Here is a 19,599-nt window from a genome sequence, read left to right on the forward strand (position 1 = left end):
AAGTTAACCGTTTTCCGTTAAATAAATTCATATTTTATTTATTCCGTTAAATTCCTATGGTTTGGAAAATCATTTAAGTTGTATAATTGAAATTTATATAAGATTCGGAACCAAAAATCGCGCGAGAAACCCGAGTTTCCTTCGAAAATCATCGATAATCGGCCTGAGTGGTGTTCACGACCATGAACCCGATCACGACCGTAAACCAATTCATGACTGGTGGATCCCACCACCGACCTTGAAGCCCCCTATATATACGTGACCCATACCCTCATTTACACTTTTCTAACCATAAACACACTTCCTCTCTCTAAAAACCCCCACCCGAAAACCTTAGATTTCTCAAGTTTTCTCTTCATCTAACACTCCACTCACCTTAAAACACGTTTGGGAGCATATAACACCAACCTTTTCGTCGATTCAAACATAGTTGTCCTTGAGTTCATGGTCGTACACCCTTCAAATCTTCAAACCTTCAAGAACATCGTTCACGACCGTAAACCCTTCAAGGGGCTGTTTGTGACATCCCCATTTTCACGGCCAGAAAAGACCGATTTTGTTTATGCTTTGTAAAAACCAGAGTACTTATTTTCATAAAAATGTTGCGGAATTTGTTCCCAGAAAAACATGTTAAATACATTATCAAAACATTTTCGAGGAAACGTATTTTATTCATTTTAAAACGTTTGGGATGTCATCGTCAATACAAAAACATAAGCATAAACAGAACTTACATTTATTTACACTAGTGATCTACATCTCTTTAATCTCTCAGTGTAATGTGACTTCATAACAAAACCTATGATATAAATAAACTGAGTGGGTCAGGTTGGGAAACCTGGTGAGTACATAGGGTTTTCAACCCACAATAATATAATTATTATGTTCAATCATCAAACAATTAATCCAATTACCCATCCCCATTATCTTCTTTACTCCTAAGTACCCTCCCTAAGGATTTATCCTAAGGGTCGTCTCCTACATCATATTTTACCTCTCATCTCCTTACATCACATCTCCTTTTATGTTTGTTCCTAAGGACTTTCCCTAAGGATCATCGCCTACATCGCCTAGACAATATTAATTCAGGGATTACTCCCTCAATACGTGCCCACCAAGGGTTAGGGTATCATCGCATGAATACGTAGTTACAACATCGCATGAACTCGTAATTCATAGTAAGGGGGTTAGAGTATCATCGCATGAATACGTAGTTACAACATCGTCTAAACTCGTAATTCATCACCTACAAGTTATGAGCCTGCTGGTGTTTCCACGGGGTTGTCTATAATAGTCTGTGGTCGCCATCTATACTCTGGTAGATGACTACATCTCCAAATTGTCGGACAAGGTTGTAGTATCCTACATCACCGATTCATCATCACCTATCTATCCTCGCCTGATTATCATCACCTATCTCTCTTTATTTTATTTCATCACACAACAACTATTTCATCTACCCATGTTTTATCCCAACATATTAGTAGATATAAATATACACTTTAAATCATTTAAAACATGTATAAAATTACTCATCCAACATAGACAACAAGTATTCAGATAATATGCACACATAGCAGGTAATTTATGTAAAATAATTCATATCTATGTGTAAGATGAAAGGGACCATGCACTCACCTGATACGGTGGTGACTCGGTACTCGGACAACACTTCGTTGTCTTAAAACAATTTCCCTCGACGAAACCTAGTATCATTACCACTAGGGTTTAGTCTAATATTCACCAAGACTAATTAATAGTTTAGCTATTGTTACTATTATATAAGCGTTAAACAATACTTATATAACCCATAATAATAGCCCAAGTACTCATTATAAGGTCCTAATAACATTATTATATTGAAACATAAGTTATACTAAAGATAGGGTAGGCATAGCTCACTTACAGCGGGTTTTTTGCAAAACCGGGCTTTGCTGGAGCAGCGTTCCCGAGCCGAAAGGCTCTTCTTCTCGGATCCGTCAGGCACTCTGGGGCTTCTGCCTCGTGCTAGGGAGGTTCCCTAGGCTTTTTGGGGGGTTTCGGGGCTAGAGAGAAGTTCTAGAGAGAGATGGAAGTGAAGGGAGGTGTGAGAATGAATGGAGGGGGGCATCTCTATTTATAGGAAGCTGGAGGGTCACTCACGTCGTGAGTTTCTTGATGCTCACGTCGTGAGCCTACTTGGGCACCAAGGCAAAGCCTGGTGCTGACACGTGGCATCGCACACAGGGTGGAAATCAGCCAATTTTCAAAAATTCATAACTTTTGCATACAAACTCCGTTTTCGAATTTCTTTACATCCACGCGTAGGTAAAAACAAGATATACAACTTTCATTTAGACTCCGTCGGCTAATTCTCTACCGATCTTAAATTTAACAGTAGGAGGAGATTATACTGCTAAATGACCGCGAAGAATTCGTAACTCCTTCATATGAACTCCGTTTTCGTCTATCTTTTTACCGTTGAGTTTCTATTAATGAGATCTTCAACTCTCATTTAGGTCGCATAAGCCAAAAACCGCTCGAACTAAAATTCGAGTTTCGGGTCGTGTACTGCTAAGCCGAATCTTAGAAAAATCATAACTTCTTCATACGAAGTCATATTTGGGCGTTCTTTTTATGGATTTTTTCGGTTTAACATATTCTACGATTTTCGTTTAGATCACTAAGGCTAAAAAGTCCTCCATCATAAATTCACTATTTACGTCTCCCGGTGTCGTGCCGGTTTTGCCGTAAAACTTCGGCGGGCCATAACTTCTTCGTTATAACTTGGATTTCGGCGTTTTTTATATGTAGGAAACCTTGTGACATATTCTACAACTTGGTTAAGATTATTTATTCTAAATAATATTTTGTTGAAAAGTCATTTTTGACCCCTATTATCTTTAAAATGACTAGCCCGGATCTACGGGCGTTACACTATTCACGGCTAAGAACAGTTCATGGCCGTAATCCCTTTCACGGTCGCAAACCTTTCTAAGTGGTGAAATTGACTAAAAACCCGCTCTCTCCGATTAAATCGAGTCCCAATAACATTCCTAAACCAAAAGCAAGTGTTTTTCCAACACTATAAATAATGGTTTCGCTAATAAAATACATATATGTATTTAATTGTTATTAGGATCCCGTTAAGTGTCGTGTACATCAACCCGAGGGTCTTCATTTATAGTTTCATTGTCCGACATTTCACGCAACCAACTGTGAGTTCATACCCCTATACTTTTATGGTTTTAATGTTTTCAGGGGGAGAGTACAAGCCAAACACAAATGATTTTGTGAATTTATACAAAAGGATTTCAAAACACTTAAAACTGATGCAATGGATATAGTCATACGGTTTCCACAATTCATAAAATATATAGATACTTTATCCCTTTTGTATTATGTTGAGCATAAGGGACGTTTTCGACTTACTGCCAAATTGCATAGTTTTCAGATCAATTCATGAACCAAATACATAATACTCATGCAAACTATAATAGGTATAGTTTGGCATTTCAAAATACAACATCACAAATTCATGGTTTATATATTGTAAAACATATAAACTATGATAGACTTAGTTTATGATATTCTCGGGTAACAAGGGTATTTTATTACATAATTATTTAAGTATAATTATTGCTCTATAAAGTATACACACGGGTTTAAATAGAGTAGATCAATACAGAACTACATGTAAACTAGATTATACAGGATTGTGGGACTCTACTTCAAAATTGTACCCTTTGGTGTACTGAACTATATCCTATCATAGTATAGCCAGATTCTCCTGGAGGGAGAGCGTGAGATTTGTGAATAGATCTATTCGAGACTGACAATCCCACACCTGAACTGCTAGCTACAGTTAGGCAGGCATCCTGGGGTGGAAAATATCATATATCCCACATTTGAATAACGTCCTAAAGGTCTCTAGGTCATATCAAGCATGATTTACGACTCACAATAATATAAACAAACCTTTTTGTTTATGGGATTTCATTATTCTTTAGTTTTATTTTCATTAATAGAACTATTTCATAATACAACTGGAGGATTCCAGGGATTTCAATTCACGGTTTTATTTTAATTAATAAGACTAATATACATACTGGTGTTATCCTGGGTTTTCATACAAAAAATGGGGTTTTACATTCAAAACCATAATATACATTTCATCTGGTGGTAATCAAGCATACGAACTAATACTTCATGGAACACTGTAACATACACATATGTTAGAAAATATTGGATTTTTTTGGAAAACGTACAATTTTTTTTACTGATTCATTAACAGGATTTCATTACAAAAACATGCTTATGAACTCACCAGCTTAATGCTGATGCTCTTTTCAAAATCGCTTGTATTCTTAGTAAATCAGTAGACAGGTACCTCAACAGACTTTTGAGAAGACGGAGCAAATAGAGTCACGTCTTTATCTTTCTATTACTTTTGATGTATATAAATATAAATCAAATAGATGTAAATGCCTTTTTATATATATTCAGTGTAATGGTTGTGTTTACTTTGAATACCATGATGCAATTGTTGTGATACTAAATATGACGTCATCTACCCCCGAACGTTTACGCCGTTTCGGTTTGGGGGTGTGACAAAATCCGACTTCGTATGAGGAAGTTATGATTTTTCTAAGTTTCAGCTTAGTAGCAGGTAGCTAAAAACTGGAATTTTGGATCGAGTGATTTTTAACCGAGACAACCTAAACGATAATTGAAGGTCTCGTCAATAGTAGTACAACGGTAAAATGACAGATGAAAACGGACGTCGGATGAAGAAGTTATGAATTTTTAACGGATTTTCCTGTCCCGATCTGTAAAAAATAATAATATTAAAAATAAAGTCAAAATTAGCCAACGGAGTCTAAACGAAAGTTGTAGAGTATAATCTCACCTACGCGTGCATATAAAGAATGTCGAAAACGTAGCTCGTATGTGAAAGTTATGAATTTTTGAAGTTTGGGGTACAAAATCCGAGAAGCTTCGCATACTAGGCTCGGACTCGGCCACGTACAAGCTTCACATGCGAGACGCGTGTACGGTCCGTGACATGACCAAAGCAAGCCACGTCGCCCTTCCCTTGCGAGCCGCCCCATGTTCGATCAAGTGAGTCATCCGGAGAACATGTCTAGTCCGAAGCCGACGCGTGTCCTCGCCTTCGCTGCTGACGCGTGCCTTGGCCTCGCATCCGACGCATGTCCCTTCCCCCTTCGGTCCGAAACCTCGCCCTATATAAGGGGAGGTGCGAACCCTCTCGGTTTAGTTTGGAAATTTCATACTTTTTGCCCCCTAAATCCATTTTTTAACTATTACAACATTCCCCAAAGCCCAAGGATCATACCTAACACCCGAAGAATGTCCCAAAGTGTCCGAAGACCCCAAGAAATTTATCTTTTCGGTTTGAAGCTCAACCCTCGCAAGACCCGGTTTTCATTAAAGCTCCCGATTTCATCGGAAACGATCGTTTTAAGAAACGAAGTGTTGCCCGATTATCGTTAAATCAAGTGAGTGTGTAGTCATTTTCATCTTATACATAGATATGAAGTATTTTCTATAAAATACGTGCTATGTGTAATTATATTGTTTGTTTATTTGAGATAGGTATTGAATAGATGTTTTATACAATTTTTAAACTGTATATGTATTTTTATCTACAAATATGTTGGGTAAAACATGGGTAGATGAAATAGTTGATGTGTGTTAAAATGATCAAAGGCATCGATGTTGTTGTTGTTGTTATTGTAGTCATCTAGCGGAGTATAGATGACGACCACAGACCTTTCTAGACAGTCCGATGGAACGCTAGTAGGATCGCAACATGTAGGTGTCGGTGAAATATATGTTCGTTGGTGTACTCCATCCCCCTAATGGTTGCCTTAAGGACATGTATGTCTGAGGATTCCCCTTAGCAGTAGTGTCCATCCCGATGATGATCCTTATGCTAGGTCCCTTGTGATAGGTGTTTAGGGACGTAAAGTGAGGACAACGGGAACGGGTAATCATGGTTATTGTTGGTTGATGAAATTAATAAATTTATTGTTGGTTAATGAAATCAATAAATTTATTATTTGTGGGTTGAAAACCCTATATGCTCACCAGGCTCCCAAACCTGACCCACTCAGCTTTTTATATTACAGGTAGTGGACCCAGAGCCTAGTTTGGATGATGAAGAGGGATTTTTGGATTATAGGCAAGTAGTTGTAAATAACTGTTTTAAGGCCTATGATGTACTATTTTGTGCTTTTGGTCTGTATCGGAACATGACATCCTGAGGTTTTGTTATATAATGAAAATACATTTCTTTAAGAACTGCTTTGATAAAATTTTATTATATTTTGTTTTGGGAACAAATTTCACAACACCTTTTGGAAGATTACTCTGGTTTCATTTTAAAAGCATAAACTAAATTGGTATTTTCAGGTCAAGAAATTTGGGGATCTCACACGGTGATGTACAATCAAACGTACATCAATCCATATTACGCCCAACAACCTATGATGTATGGTGGATTTCCATATCCATACATGGGAAACCAAGTAAGGAGTACCAACTCTGCTTTATGTCAGAAACTCTTTCAATACGATATTCCACACTCAGAAATGATACTGAACATCCCAAAGTACGATGGCACCATCGATTTGGACGAGCATATCGACACTTATGAGTGGACGATGACGTCATTGAGAATGGATAAGTGGTGCACTTACACGTACTTCCCCAGCATACTATCGAGAAATACAGGAAAATGGTTTGAGGCACTACGACCCGCCGACATCTCGAGCTTTGAGAAACTAAGGTACCTCTTCCTCAATAATTTCATGCAATTAAAGAGGGGTAATGGAGATGCAAACCCAATTATGGCGTGCAAGCAAAATGGAGGAGAGTCAATAAGAGCGTGTTACGATAGATTCACTCTGGCCACACTAAAAGTTTACTCCCAGGAAGGCCTCCTAAAAGAAGCTTTACACCAGCTCCCAGCCATGGAGAGCCCCCTACAAGGAGAAACTTTGCAAATGTACTTGCCTGCATCCGACGAGACCATCTCATCGGTACTAGCCATCGAGGGGGAAAGAAACAATTACTAATATGTTTCGTAAGCAAAGAATTACAAGGACCTGAGCTCAACTACTCGATCTTAGAGAAACTGGTGCTCGCGTTAATCTATGCAGCCAGGTGTCTCAAGCGCTGCTTCCAATCCCACAAGATTGAGGTCCTGACTAGTTACCCAATAAAACAAATCTTGTTGAGACCAGAGAAATTGGGATGCCTAGAAAAATGGGCGATTGAGCTAGGCGAACATGACATAGACTATCGCCCATACACCAACATCAAGGCACAAGCTTTGGCAGACTTCTCAGTCGACATTCCCGACACAATCAAAGATGTGCCAACCGCCATTCCAATAGATCCCTCAGAGCCGGAGGCAAGCTGAGACATTTGTGAACTATACACTGACGGGTCTGCAAGCAAGGAAAGGTTTGGGGAAGTACTAACTCTTAAGAACCCCAACGGTGATGAAATTGTGTATGCCTTGTGATTCAACTTCCAGGACTCCAACAATGAGGTTGAGTACGAAGCACTTATAGCAGGCTTCCGAATAGCCCGAGAAGTCGGAGCAAAACGCCTTGCAGTCCTCAATGATTCCCTCCTCATCACCAATCAGATGAATGGAACATACGAAGCCAAAGACCAAAGAATGCAAAGGTACTTGGACAAAGTGTGAGAGTTATCACGATCATTCAAAAGCTTATCAATCAAACAAATCCCCCAGGGAGAAAACACGAGGGCCGATGCTTTATGCAAACTGGCCTTAACATCTTTTGATCATCTAACCAAGGAAGTCTTAGTTGAGATTCTCCCATAGAGAAGCATCAACAACAAGAAAAATGATGTTATAACAACAACTTCAGATTGGACCAGACCCTTTATAGACTACCTCCTACATGCGGTCCTCCTAGATGATCTCGTATAGGCTAGGAAGGTCTAGGTCAAGGTCCCACAGTTCGCTGTAAGGGACACACAATTATACAAAAAGGGATACCTAATACCATAGCTAAAGTGCATCACCCACCCGAAGGGCAATCACTTTTAGAAGAAAGCCACACAGGGGAAGTCAGAGTGCATGATGGTGCATAGGCATTCACTGGGAAGATACTCCGCTGTAACATCCTGATTCCCAGGTATGTGATTTATTTCCTTAAGCATGTTTTTCCATTTGAACTTGGCGTGTTGGCAACCTCAATACGACGTGTTGAAGGACTTTAGGGTCGCATATTTTTATGGACGAACACGGCAAGTTGATGAGGGGAACTCAACGTGTTGATGGTTGGATGATAAACCCTAAATTTTAGGGGTTTACACCCTATATAACCTCCTTAAGTCCTTAAGGCAGATCTTTTATCAGCCTCCAAACCCTCATATCGACCCTTGTGAACCCTAATCATCATTCCCTCTCATATTGTGAACTAGTGTGGCATTTTGAAGCAAAAGAAGAATAAAGTTGGAAGAAGGAAACAAGGATCTAGCAAGTGAAGCTCTTGTCTTCAGTTTGAGTCTCTTATGGACCTTTGTATGTGTCCAAAATCTGATTTTTATTCCTCTATGTAGCTAGATCTTGAGTTTTGCCCCTTTTTCTCCTTATTCTTGGATGATGCAATGGAAGGACCTCATAAAGTTTGCAACTTTATGAACCTCCAGGTCAAGATGACCTTATAGTAGCTTCGATCTGGCCTTTAGTCAAGTTTTTGATGCCATGCATAGAGTTTAAGTCATAATTCCCATTTTTAATCCATTTTGGGTTCAAGACATGCATTAGACATGGATGTCTATAAATAGAGTTGTAAACGAACCAAACGAACACGAGCCGAGACTTGTTCGTGTTCGTTTGTTTAACTTTAACCGAACAACAAACGAACACGAACAACTAAACAAACATACTTTTTATGTTCGTGTTCGTTCGTTAAACAATTTAGCGTGTTCGTGTTCGTTTATGTTTGTTCGTTTAGTTGATAAACGAACATAAATGAACACAAACGGACATAAATGAACAAAAAACGAACATAAACGAACACAAAGTCAAACGAATTTAAACGAACATTTAACAAACACAAACAAGCTTAAACAAACATAAATAAACAACCATGAACTTAAACGAAAACAAACGCGTGTTCAACATTTCCATATAATAATAGCGTTCTACTTAGTTGTTCGACAAAAACATAACAGTACAATAAAGTTTTACTTAGTTGTTTGTCATTCCATACAAAAATAACCAAATAATACTTCAAAAAAAGACAACAATCATTTCCCTTCTAGCCAATCCTTCAATAAACAAACGAACGTAAACAAACATAAATGAACGAACGAAAACGAACATAAACGAACGAACGTAAACAAACGAACATAAATGAACGAACGTTCACGAACGTAAATGAACGAACGAGAACAATGTTAATGTTCGTTCGTTTAACTAAACGAACCAGATATCTTGTTCATGTTCGTTCGTTTATTAAATAAACGAACTTCCCGCCGAACGGTTCATGAATTGTTCGCCGAACGTTCAGTTCGTTTACAACCCTAAGTTACACCACTAGGGTACGTGGTGAGCTGGAATATCTGAATTGATTTTGATTTTTAAAATATAAATCAAAATACGAAAATAGATTCAATTTGTCCCAAATAAACGTAAATGTCAATTTCTATAATTTAGCTGTCAAGATTCAAAGACATTCCAAATTATATATCCTTAACATTGACAAGTTTGAGTTGTTAAGTTCATATCCACTAACCAGCTTTTATGTAAACATATGAAGTTATGGCTTTTTATATGGATCAAACCTTCTGCTATAAAATAAGACAATATGTATATGCTAAAATGACCATAAATGGAAGTTTAATATATCAAAATAATCACAATTTCATCTGATATTATAAAATACCCATGTGATTTCTGAATGTTGTTCCCCGAATTCCATGTCCTATTATAAAATCATATATATTGATCGCATTAAAAAAACAAGAGTTGTGTTTTCCTAAAGTTTTTCCTTCATTCCAAAACAAATGGACCAAAACTGTATTTTACTCTATTATTATCTTGATATATCAAAGATGACATCGGGAAATGGAAATCCCGTGGCAGGCTGGCAACATTGGATTTGTGACCCTTTATAAAAAGCCACGTGGAAGAATTTCACAATGTATCCAAAGGCTGAAGTTTGATTGGACCGTGATATTGTGGAAGTGACAGTCAAGAGGAATAGAGGATACATGATATGGGTCACACGGCTACTATCATTGAGACTATCGAGAATTACGAGATTAGAAGAAAGGATATGGCTTTGGACCTGAGCTACATTTCACTCGCACGAGCAAGCGCGTGCTCTCATTCGCTTATCGAAATGTCTTTTTTTTTTTCAAGGAAAATCTATAATATTTTGGTTGAGAGAAACTCATATATGTGGATCTAACAGTAGTTTCACACCTAATGAGTTTGAGAAGTGAATGTTTTATTCATGACAACCTGCTTTAAAAGCTTGTATTGATAATCAACATGTTTTTGTTTTAATATAGTTAGGATTGGTAGTGATACATATTGAGTTTTGTTTGCTTTCTGAGATTAGAGGTATGAGGTGTCCATCCAGATAATATAACGTTAACTAATGTATACATGGGTCTGAGGGCAGCGTCCCTTGATACGGGGATCCAAGGGGCAGCGTCCCAACCATGCAAATTCCCGCCAAAATTAGGTTGTGACATCATGATGATGTAAGATTTGATTATGTCTAAATAACCATATTTCAACCATTTTTTTTGCGCCAAAATAGATGTAACCCCGCAAACCAACTTTTAGCCCATTTTCTGTTGATATATAAGGTTGATCGAAGCTCCAAAATTCAGTTGGAACATATACAAACGAAAATAGATCATTCAATCTTTCTATCTCTCAAAACAACACATCAAACAAATGTATTATGTGTTTCACAAATTGGTTTTGTTCTCGTATTATCCCATTTATGAATTCGTGTACCCCATGCTTTTGATACATTTTGTTTCCTAGCACCAGAAGCGGTGAATGTTCTCAAACGAGTACAACGGGTCATGCATTCTAATGTTACGACCCCAATATCGGTGGATGTAGTTTTTATAGAGTTAGTTTTGCAATCTAAAAATGAATAGTGACGCAGCTTGTTGCCCGTTAGTCTTCCATCTCGTTATAAGTTTATTTAGCGAGATTGTTGGTGTTTTATTGATGTTTGATGTTAGGATTTTCTATTCATATTTTTTATTTTTACAATTAACCACTTTGATCTTCTCATTTTTTTATTAAACCATCTCGCTAATGACGTGTTATATGATTTTTTTTTTTTTTAAATTTAATAAACATAACATTGTCTCCTATTGTCCTATCGATAATTAACACCAAAGAAACTCCACATATTCATGCATTTATCCATGATGGTAATAATCAACAAAAGGAAACAATCCATATCAAACTTTCATAAGTCCACATTCCACAACACGATATAATAAGGTTATAGAGAGTTAAAAGTGTTAAGCCTCACTGCCTTCTTTGTTATACACGCACCACATAGACCCTAACTCTCGCCAATGGGGTTGTCAAGAAGCCACCACCAAGCCTAAAATGTATAAAACATAAAACTAGTGACTAAATATATACAAAATAAAAAGATTAATGTGCACAATAAAACTTATAATAATGAGTCATAAGACAGTTAAATTCAATGATAAAAAATATACAAAATAAAATTTAATTTATATACATACCAAATTACCATACATTTACAATTAATTAACCATAATAAAAATATAACAGGTAAAGAATAACCTAATCATAAAGTATTTTGAGAACAATAAAAATAACCTAATCATAAAGTATTTTGAGAACAATAAAAATACAAGAGTGTTTGTAACATATAATTTTCTTATTTCTTCATACACCCATTTATATGATTTTTTTTAAATGTTTTTAGGTGTTTTTTAGCTAATAAACATTTCTTATTTGTACTTTTATTGTTTTTTTCTTATCATTTTATTATTATTAATACTATTATTATTCTTATTGTTCTTATTAGTTTTTACTAATTATATATATTTTTTAATTATTCATAGTTACAAAAAAGTATATATATATATATATATATATATATATATATATATATATATATTTGTATTTTTTATTTTAGGAATTATTATGTATCTTCGTGTGTTTGTAAATGTTGATTTACAAGAAAGACATTCAGTGTATACCGTTTTGTCATTATGACGTATCCACATATAACTATATTATATTTGATAAGTCTTGTTAGTAGTCGACTAAATACATACAATCCATCAAATAGATCATACAATAATTATAATATAAACATTGCTAATATACCATATAATTTATAAAAAAAGTTATATTTTATTTACTATTATTTGTTTTTATTTTAAATAATTTTTATTTTTATTATTTAATTATAACAATACACCTTAACAAATACCAAATAGACAACAAAAAAACAAAAACAATAAAAAAGGCCGAAAAAAACAACAAGATGACTAAAGATGAAAATAAAAATAAATAAAAAGCTATCATATGTATTTAAAAAAACCTATCATAGGGTGCATTATATTTTGAGATGAGAAGACAGACATTAAATGATATTAATCATAAGACAAAAATGCAAAAATCTTCATGTGGTATGTATTTTTTTGGGGTTTTAGTCAAAACCACGATTTTTTTGGATTGTTGGTCATTTTGAGGTAGTTTCTTTGCATTTTTGGTCCCTTAGTAAACTAAAAAGACTATTATGCCCTTCTGATATATATTTTTATGCTTTTTCTATTTAATTTAAATGAAAAATAAAATAAGTAACAAATTTGGGGCCCACATCTCTCTCTTTCTCTTACTCTCTCTCCCTCTCTCTCTACAAAACAAAAATCCCGATGTAAAACCTTACACCTCTCTTTATCCCATCGCCAACAAAAGAAAAACGACGACAATTGGTGCTCATGACCTTCCACCATGTCTTCCCGACACAGATCCATCGGCGGCGAACAGATAACCCACTTCTTCTCTTTTCTTCGTTATATTTTCTCTTTTTTTTTTCATGTCGAGACTTAGCTGTCGTCCTTAACCCCCCAAACCCACTGTATTCTTCGTTCGTCAGAGTAATGGAATCCAAGGTTTTTAATGCACGATCCATTAACTTCCTTTGTTTCATCTCTTGTAAATTGATCTTTATGTTATTATTACATATGTAGAGGCGAGTTTAATCAACAAGAAAGCCCTATCACTTTCCATCTCTATCACCCTTATTAAGGAAGAATGAACTGGGTATCAGATGATATTGTTCTTTCCGATAAACAGTGTGGTTTAGGGATTTTTATGATCCGGGTTTCTTCCCAATTTGTCCACATTTCTTTTCAGGTAAGTTACTAACTGTGTCTTAGTTGAAATCAGAGAGATGAGAGAGCTAGAATAGAATTGAGAGGGAGAAAGAGAGTATGAACGAAGGAGAAATAGAGAGACCTCTAGAGAAAGAAGAGCACACAACCATCGTTGTGCCTGCCAATCTGCCATGGCCTGCAATAGCGCCAGTGGAAAAGACGGTGGTGACACAGGGTTGGGCGGCAATCGGAGGTCCTTCAGTGGTCTGGAAAAAGTCGAATTTTCTTGGAGAAAATCGTGAGAACGATCTTTGGTGGTCTAACAACAGTCACATTTTCCTTTTTGATTTTGGGTTGAAGGTACTGTGAATGGAAGAAATAAAAATAGAGAAGACGGAGTAGGTGGGAGAGAGAGAGAGAGAGAGAGAGAGAGAGAGAGAGAGAGAGAGAGAGAGAGAGTGTGGGCTCTTCTTTTATTTTTTAATTTTTAAAATAAATAAACGGGTAATAGATTTACAAAGAAATGGAAAATAAATACCCCAAGGATATTATAGTCATTTCACTATTCAGAGGGACCAAAAATGCAACTAAACTAGCTCAAAAGGACCATGAAACCAAAAAAATCAAGGTTTGGACTAAAACCCAAAAAAAAATACATACCAGACCATTTTTGCAATTTTGTCATAATAATAAATAAAAAGGAATTAGAAAAAAAACAAAATTTTGTCATAATAATAAATAAAAAGGAATTAGAAAAAAAACAAAATATGAAAAGAAAAAACAAAAGACAAAAAAATCAAGAAAATAGAATTAGAAGAGAAGAAGATGCTTACAGCGTTAGCCTTTACTTTAATCCAAACTGAAGTTGAAAATAAAACAGGGTTGGACTCTAAAATAGAGAAAACAAAATATAGTTTGAGATGTTCTAATCATAGGGAAAGACATATTTACTCCGATGCATCAATGTCAAAATGGGCAGGCGCGTAGGTTATGATGCTCATGTCTGCACAAAAAGTACCGTCCAAGCGACCCACATGTCACTGTTTATTCGCTTCAATACGGCGTCGCTTATCAGTTATCACCCCCCTCCCCCTTCAGGCCCCTACTACTAGTAATAAAAACCCATCTAAATCCTCTTCCGAATTCTGTAGAAATATTTTCTTTCTTTCTTCTACTACACAACACAGGATGGGAGGAACATCAACGATTTCAGTTGGGTCCGATGGGGTGGCTATCATCACCATCATCAACCCACCTGTTAATTCACTTTCTCTTGATGGTAATCTCTCTCTCTTAATTCTTAATTCCACGTTTCGTGTTTTTTCTTCCAAGTGAATTTTCAGTTTCGTATTGTAATTTTCACATACGATTACCTGTGATCTTAATTTTAGTTTGTTTGATCTACAACTTTTCCCCGTCCCCCCTTTCTGCTACTTGGATGTATGTGAGTAAGTTAAATTAGCTATTTAATGATATCCCCTATGTTGCAAACATGCATACGATTTTATTTTGGATCAAGTTTTTTGAACTTTATACTCCTTTTTTAACTACTCTTGAAGACTATTTTTTTTTTAATAAACAGCAAAGATGGTGATTGATCTGCAATGAACCTGTGCTAATTTTGCGTTCAGAAGTAGTAAGCTTGATATAGATGACAATATAATCCTCTCCATATCTGTTTGTTCCTTTTTGGGTGTTATTATCGTCATCAGGGTTGAATTAGGGCAAAATCTGAAAATTTCTTTAATCATTATCCGAAAGACTTGGGAAGTTATGATTATGCTTTTAGATTGCAATTTGCTTGACACCTTTTTAGATTAAATATGAAGGCTAATATAAATTAGCAGATGATAATTTGGGGAAACTAGATGGGTGATTTGTTGAGCCATGTGAACAGTGTGATGGCTTGTGATTGTGTGATTTCTGTACTTTCTTTGGTATCTTATTATTAGCTAATTATATTAAAATTCTCCCATCTCTTTATTTCAGTACTTAATAGCTTAAAAGACTCTTTTGACCAAGCCTTACGAAGAGACGATGTGAAGGCAATTGTTGTAACAGGCAAGTTTTTTTACAAAGTCTTATGTATAATTGATTCTTTTTAAGCATTACATAAAAGTTTAACACTTTACATGATCTGAAACAGGCGCAAAAGGCAAATTTTCTGGTGGTTTTGACATTAGTGCTTTTGGTGGAGTTCATGAAGGAAAGGGTATGCATAGTGTATGAAGTACATTCTATCTTTTTTTTTTAAGTCATAATTTTGTTAAAATTTCTTAATTTTTCATTTTGGTTTGTTGTTTATAGCTATGACAACAGGAGCAGCATCAAAACCTGGTTATGTATCAATCGATATTCTGTCTGATACCCTTGAAGGTATGTCCATTTACCATGGTACCCCTCATAAATGTATTATATATTTTTTATTTTTTTTCAAATGTTGGTGTTGGTTTCAGCTGCAAGAAAACCATCTGTTGCTGCTATTGATGGGCTTGCTTTAGGTGGAGGATTGGAGGTTGCTATGGTATGTTTTATTATCATTATTTTTATTATTATTGCTGTTTTTAGTTTTTCTTAATGTTTTTTATAAAGTTTTCTTGATTTTTATTTTCAGGCTTGCCATGCTAGAATTGCTACTTCTACTGCTCAGTTAGGCTTGCCTGAACTCCAGCTTGGTGTTATTCCTGGATTTGGAGGTATAATTACAACATTTTGTAAATTTTTCGCTAAATTTCAAACTAATTTTGTTAAAAGTTTTGTTGAAATTTACCTTCTACTTAATTATCATTAGTGTAGGGTTTTTTTTATAACTTTTTATTGACTTATGATTTTGATTTTATTTCAGGAACTCAACGGCTTCCAAGACTTGTTGGTCTTGCAAAGGCCCTTGAAATGATGTTGGTATGTTCTTATTTCTTCCAATCCACCAAATTCTGCTTCTTTTACTCTCTGCATCCATAAAAATTGCAACTTTTTATATTTTAGGGTCAAATGTTGCATTTTTAATGAAAAGGAGCAAGATTTCTTGAATTCTTTTTAGTACTTTTCAGTTCTTGATAATCTCTCTTTCTCTCTCTAGACATCAAAACCAGTGAGGGGAGAAGAAGCTCATAGTTTGGGGTTAGTGGATGAAATTGTATCAGGAGATCAATTACTTGAAACAGCACGTAAATGGGCATTAGACATATTGGAAAGAAGAAAACCATGGATTGCAAGTCTTTATAAAACTGATAAATTAGAGCCACTTGGTGAAGCAAAAGAAATACTAAACTTTGCTAGAGCTCAAGCTCGTAGACAAGCCCCAAATTTACAACATCCACAAGTTTGCATTGATGTTATTGAAGAAGGCATAGTCTCGGGCCCACGTGCAGGCCTAAAAAAGGTTTGCACTTTGCATTTGGTCTAATATATAAGTTTGTTTCTCAGTTTTTAATTTGACTTTTTTGTATTGAAATTTGCAGGAGTATGAAGAATTTCAGATTCTTTTACAATCGGATACTTGCAAAAGCTTGGTTCATGTCTTCTTTTCTCAACGTGGAACTATGAAGGTAGCGTTTTCTTTTTTGTATGTGAAAGATAATTTAAGGTGGTTAATTACCAATTATACCCTTGTTTCTCTGTATTAATAATAATAGGTACCAGGGGTGACAGATCGTGGTCTGAAGCCAAGACAGATAAAGAAGGTTGCTATTCTTGGAGGAGGTTTAATGGGTTCAGGGATAGCAACGGCTTTGCTTCTAAGTGGATATCAAGTTATCCTGAAAGAAGTCAATCAAAAGTTCTTGGAGGGTGGATTAGGCAGAGTCAAAGGTATCAATCATAATAAAGTCAACACTCTGCTATCCAGATATTTAGCAAATCTGCTTTCATGCAAGTTTTTAACAAATATCTTTTATGTGCACACAGGCAATTTGTCAAGCAGTGTAAGAAAAGGTAAGTTGAGTCAAGAAAAGATGGAGAAAATTCTGTCTTCTCTCAAGGGCGTTCTTGATTATGAAAGCTTTAAGGATGTGGACATGGTGATAGAGGTATTAATTTTAACCATTTAGTATTTTATTTTTATGATGTATAAAGGTGACATGTGTTTTGTTGTTGAATAACCAAACAGGCTGTTATTGAGAATGTGTCTTTGAAGCAACAAATATTTATGGATTTGGAGAAGTATTGCTCTCCACATTGCATACTTGCAAGTAACACCTCTACAATTGACTTGAATCTGATTGGTGAGAAGACAAAGTCTCATGATAGGATAATTGGGGCACATTTTTTCAGGTATATGCATTGATTGTTTACTTTTAGTTGTCATATAATTTTTTAATTAATTAAATTAAATTTGTGTAATGCAGCCCTGCTCACGTGATGCCACTTTTGGAAATTGTTCGTACAGCAAACACATCTGCTCAGGTGGTTGTGGATTTGTTAGATGTTGGAAAAAAGATAAGAAAAACTCCAGTTGTGGTTGGTAATTGCACGGGTTTTGCTGTGAATCGTATGTTTTTCCCATATACCCAAGCTGCCCTTTTGCTTGTGGAACGTGGGGCCGACCTCTACAGGGTAGATAAGGCAATTACTAAATTCGGAATGCCAATGGGCCCTTTCAGGTTCAACATATAAACCCAAATCCAAAACAATACTCTGTTTATTTTTTAAAAGAAAATCATTTTATTGAATTTGCTTCTTCATGTGTATTTGGATGCAGATTGTGTGATCTTGTTGGATTTGGTGTTGCAGTTGCAACTGGGTCACAGTTTGTTTTTAATTTCCCTGAAAGAACGTATAAGTCGATGCTGATTCCCCTAATGCAAGAGGATAAAAGAGCCGGTATGTATGTATGTATTATTATTATTTTTATCGATCAAGATTCAAGAATTTTGGGATTTTATTTTTTTTGAATTTTTTTTTATTGTTGTTGTGTAGGTGAAACGACTCGCAAAGGTTTCTATGTGTATAATGATAAGAGGAAAGCAAGTCCGGATCCTGAAATTAAGAAATATATTGACAAGGCAAGGGAAATGACAGGTGTCTCCATTGATCCAAAGGTAATTCATTCTATTTCTCTCTCCCTTCACATATAATATAAAAAAAATTCAATCTATCTCTTTTATGTTGGATTAAAGGGTTTAAGAAAAATGATTTCAGCTTGAGAAAATATCAGAGAAGGACATAATAGAGATGATATTCTTCCCTGTTGTGAACGAGGCTTGTAGAGTATATGCCGAGGGTATTGCAGTAAAAGCAGCCGATCTGGACATTGCTGGAGTCATGGGAATGGGATTCCCACCTTACAGGTCTCATAAGTCATATCTTAAAAAAATTAACAATTTTTTTCATCAATATATGATTTCTTACATTTGTGTATAGGGGAGGGATTATGTTTTGGGGAGATAAACTTGGATCTAAATATGTATATTCAAGGCTAGAAGAGTGGTCAAAATTGTACGGAGAGTTCTTCAAGCCTTGTGCCTACTTGGCCCAAAGAGCTGCACTTGGGGCTCCTCTGGTTAGCATTTTTATATAAAAAAAAAAATCTTACTTTTCTAGACTTTATAAAAGATTTTCTTGATTAAGAATATGATTTTGTTTGTTGCAGAGTGCACCATTGGATCAAGCAAAATCGCGCTTATGAGATGGAAAATGACAACATCATATCTTGTGTTGTGCTAAATTATAGTATGAAGAAACTTGGAATAAAATGTTGTTTTTTTTTTCTTTATATAAAATGTTATGATATTGTATCACCATGTGTTGTTCACAATAATGCTTTTGTAACGACTTTTAAAGAGTAGACGAGTTGTTTTTACAAGTCAAATGCTTACATTGTTTGTCTTACACGTTGAGTTATAATTGTAGGATTTTTGCTTGCAATAAGTGCTTTTGTAATTTCTAGCGGTTGTGATGAAAGTTAACTTATAGTCAAATTAAAGAAAAAAGGAAGTTGAGGTAAAGATAGCTAAATGAATATTGTTTCTTATCAACATGTCAATGAGAGAGTAAAAGATAAGATCCTTTATGAAACTATAAAAATGGGTAAAATGATGTTATTCTTTTCATCTCATTGAAGCATTAAGGAAAAATAAAACGTAATGTTATTTTGTAAACATCTCAACGAGTGTTTTTTATATCATAACGACTTAATGACAAATACAAAATGGTTTGAATTAAGGAGCATAGAGCTGTTCATCAATATGATATATTTTTTTTCGAGCCAATATA

The 19,599-nt window shown here is 35.4% G+C and overlaps 1 protein-coding gene across 1 annotated transcript; it reads left to right on the plus strand.

The window, feature by feature from the left end:
* The first annotated feature begins 14,370 nt into the window (after nucleotides 1-14,370).
* Nucleotides 14,371-19,195, plus strand: MFP2 (multifunctional protein 2). The gene is made up of 18 exons (XM_079005024.1): nucleotides 14,371-14,665; nucleotides 15,376-15,447; nucleotides 15,533-15,598; nucleotides 15,694-15,762; nucleotides 15,843-15,910; nucleotides 16,001-16,082; nucleotides 16,232-16,287; nucleotides 16,466-16,768; nucleotides 16,848-16,934; nucleotides 17,022-17,196; nucleotides 17,293-17,414; nucleotides 17,495-17,658; nucleotides 17,733-17,987; nucleotides 18,086-18,207; nucleotides 18,304-18,425; nucleotides 18,526-18,674; nucleotides 18,748-18,886; nucleotides 18,977-19,195. The coding sequence occupies exons 1-18, from the start codon at nucleotides 14,377-14,379 to the stop codon at nucleotides 19,010-19,012; spliced, it is 2,376 nt and encodes a 791-aa protein (XP_078861150.1). The 5' UTR covers nucleotides 14,371-14,376; the 3' UTR covers nucleotides 19,013-19,195.
* The last annotated feature ends 404 nt before the right edge of the window (nucleotides 19,196-19,599 follow it).

Source organism: Lactuca serriola, chromosome 6, assembly GCF_051521515.1.
Source record: "Lactuca serriola cultivar US96UC23 chromosome 6, Lser_US96UC23_V15, whole genome shotgun sequence".
In the NCBI taxonomy this organism is placed as follows: domain Eukaryota; kingdom Viridiplantae; phylum Streptophyta; class Magnoliopsida; order Asterales; family Asteraceae; genus Lactuca; species Lactuca serriola.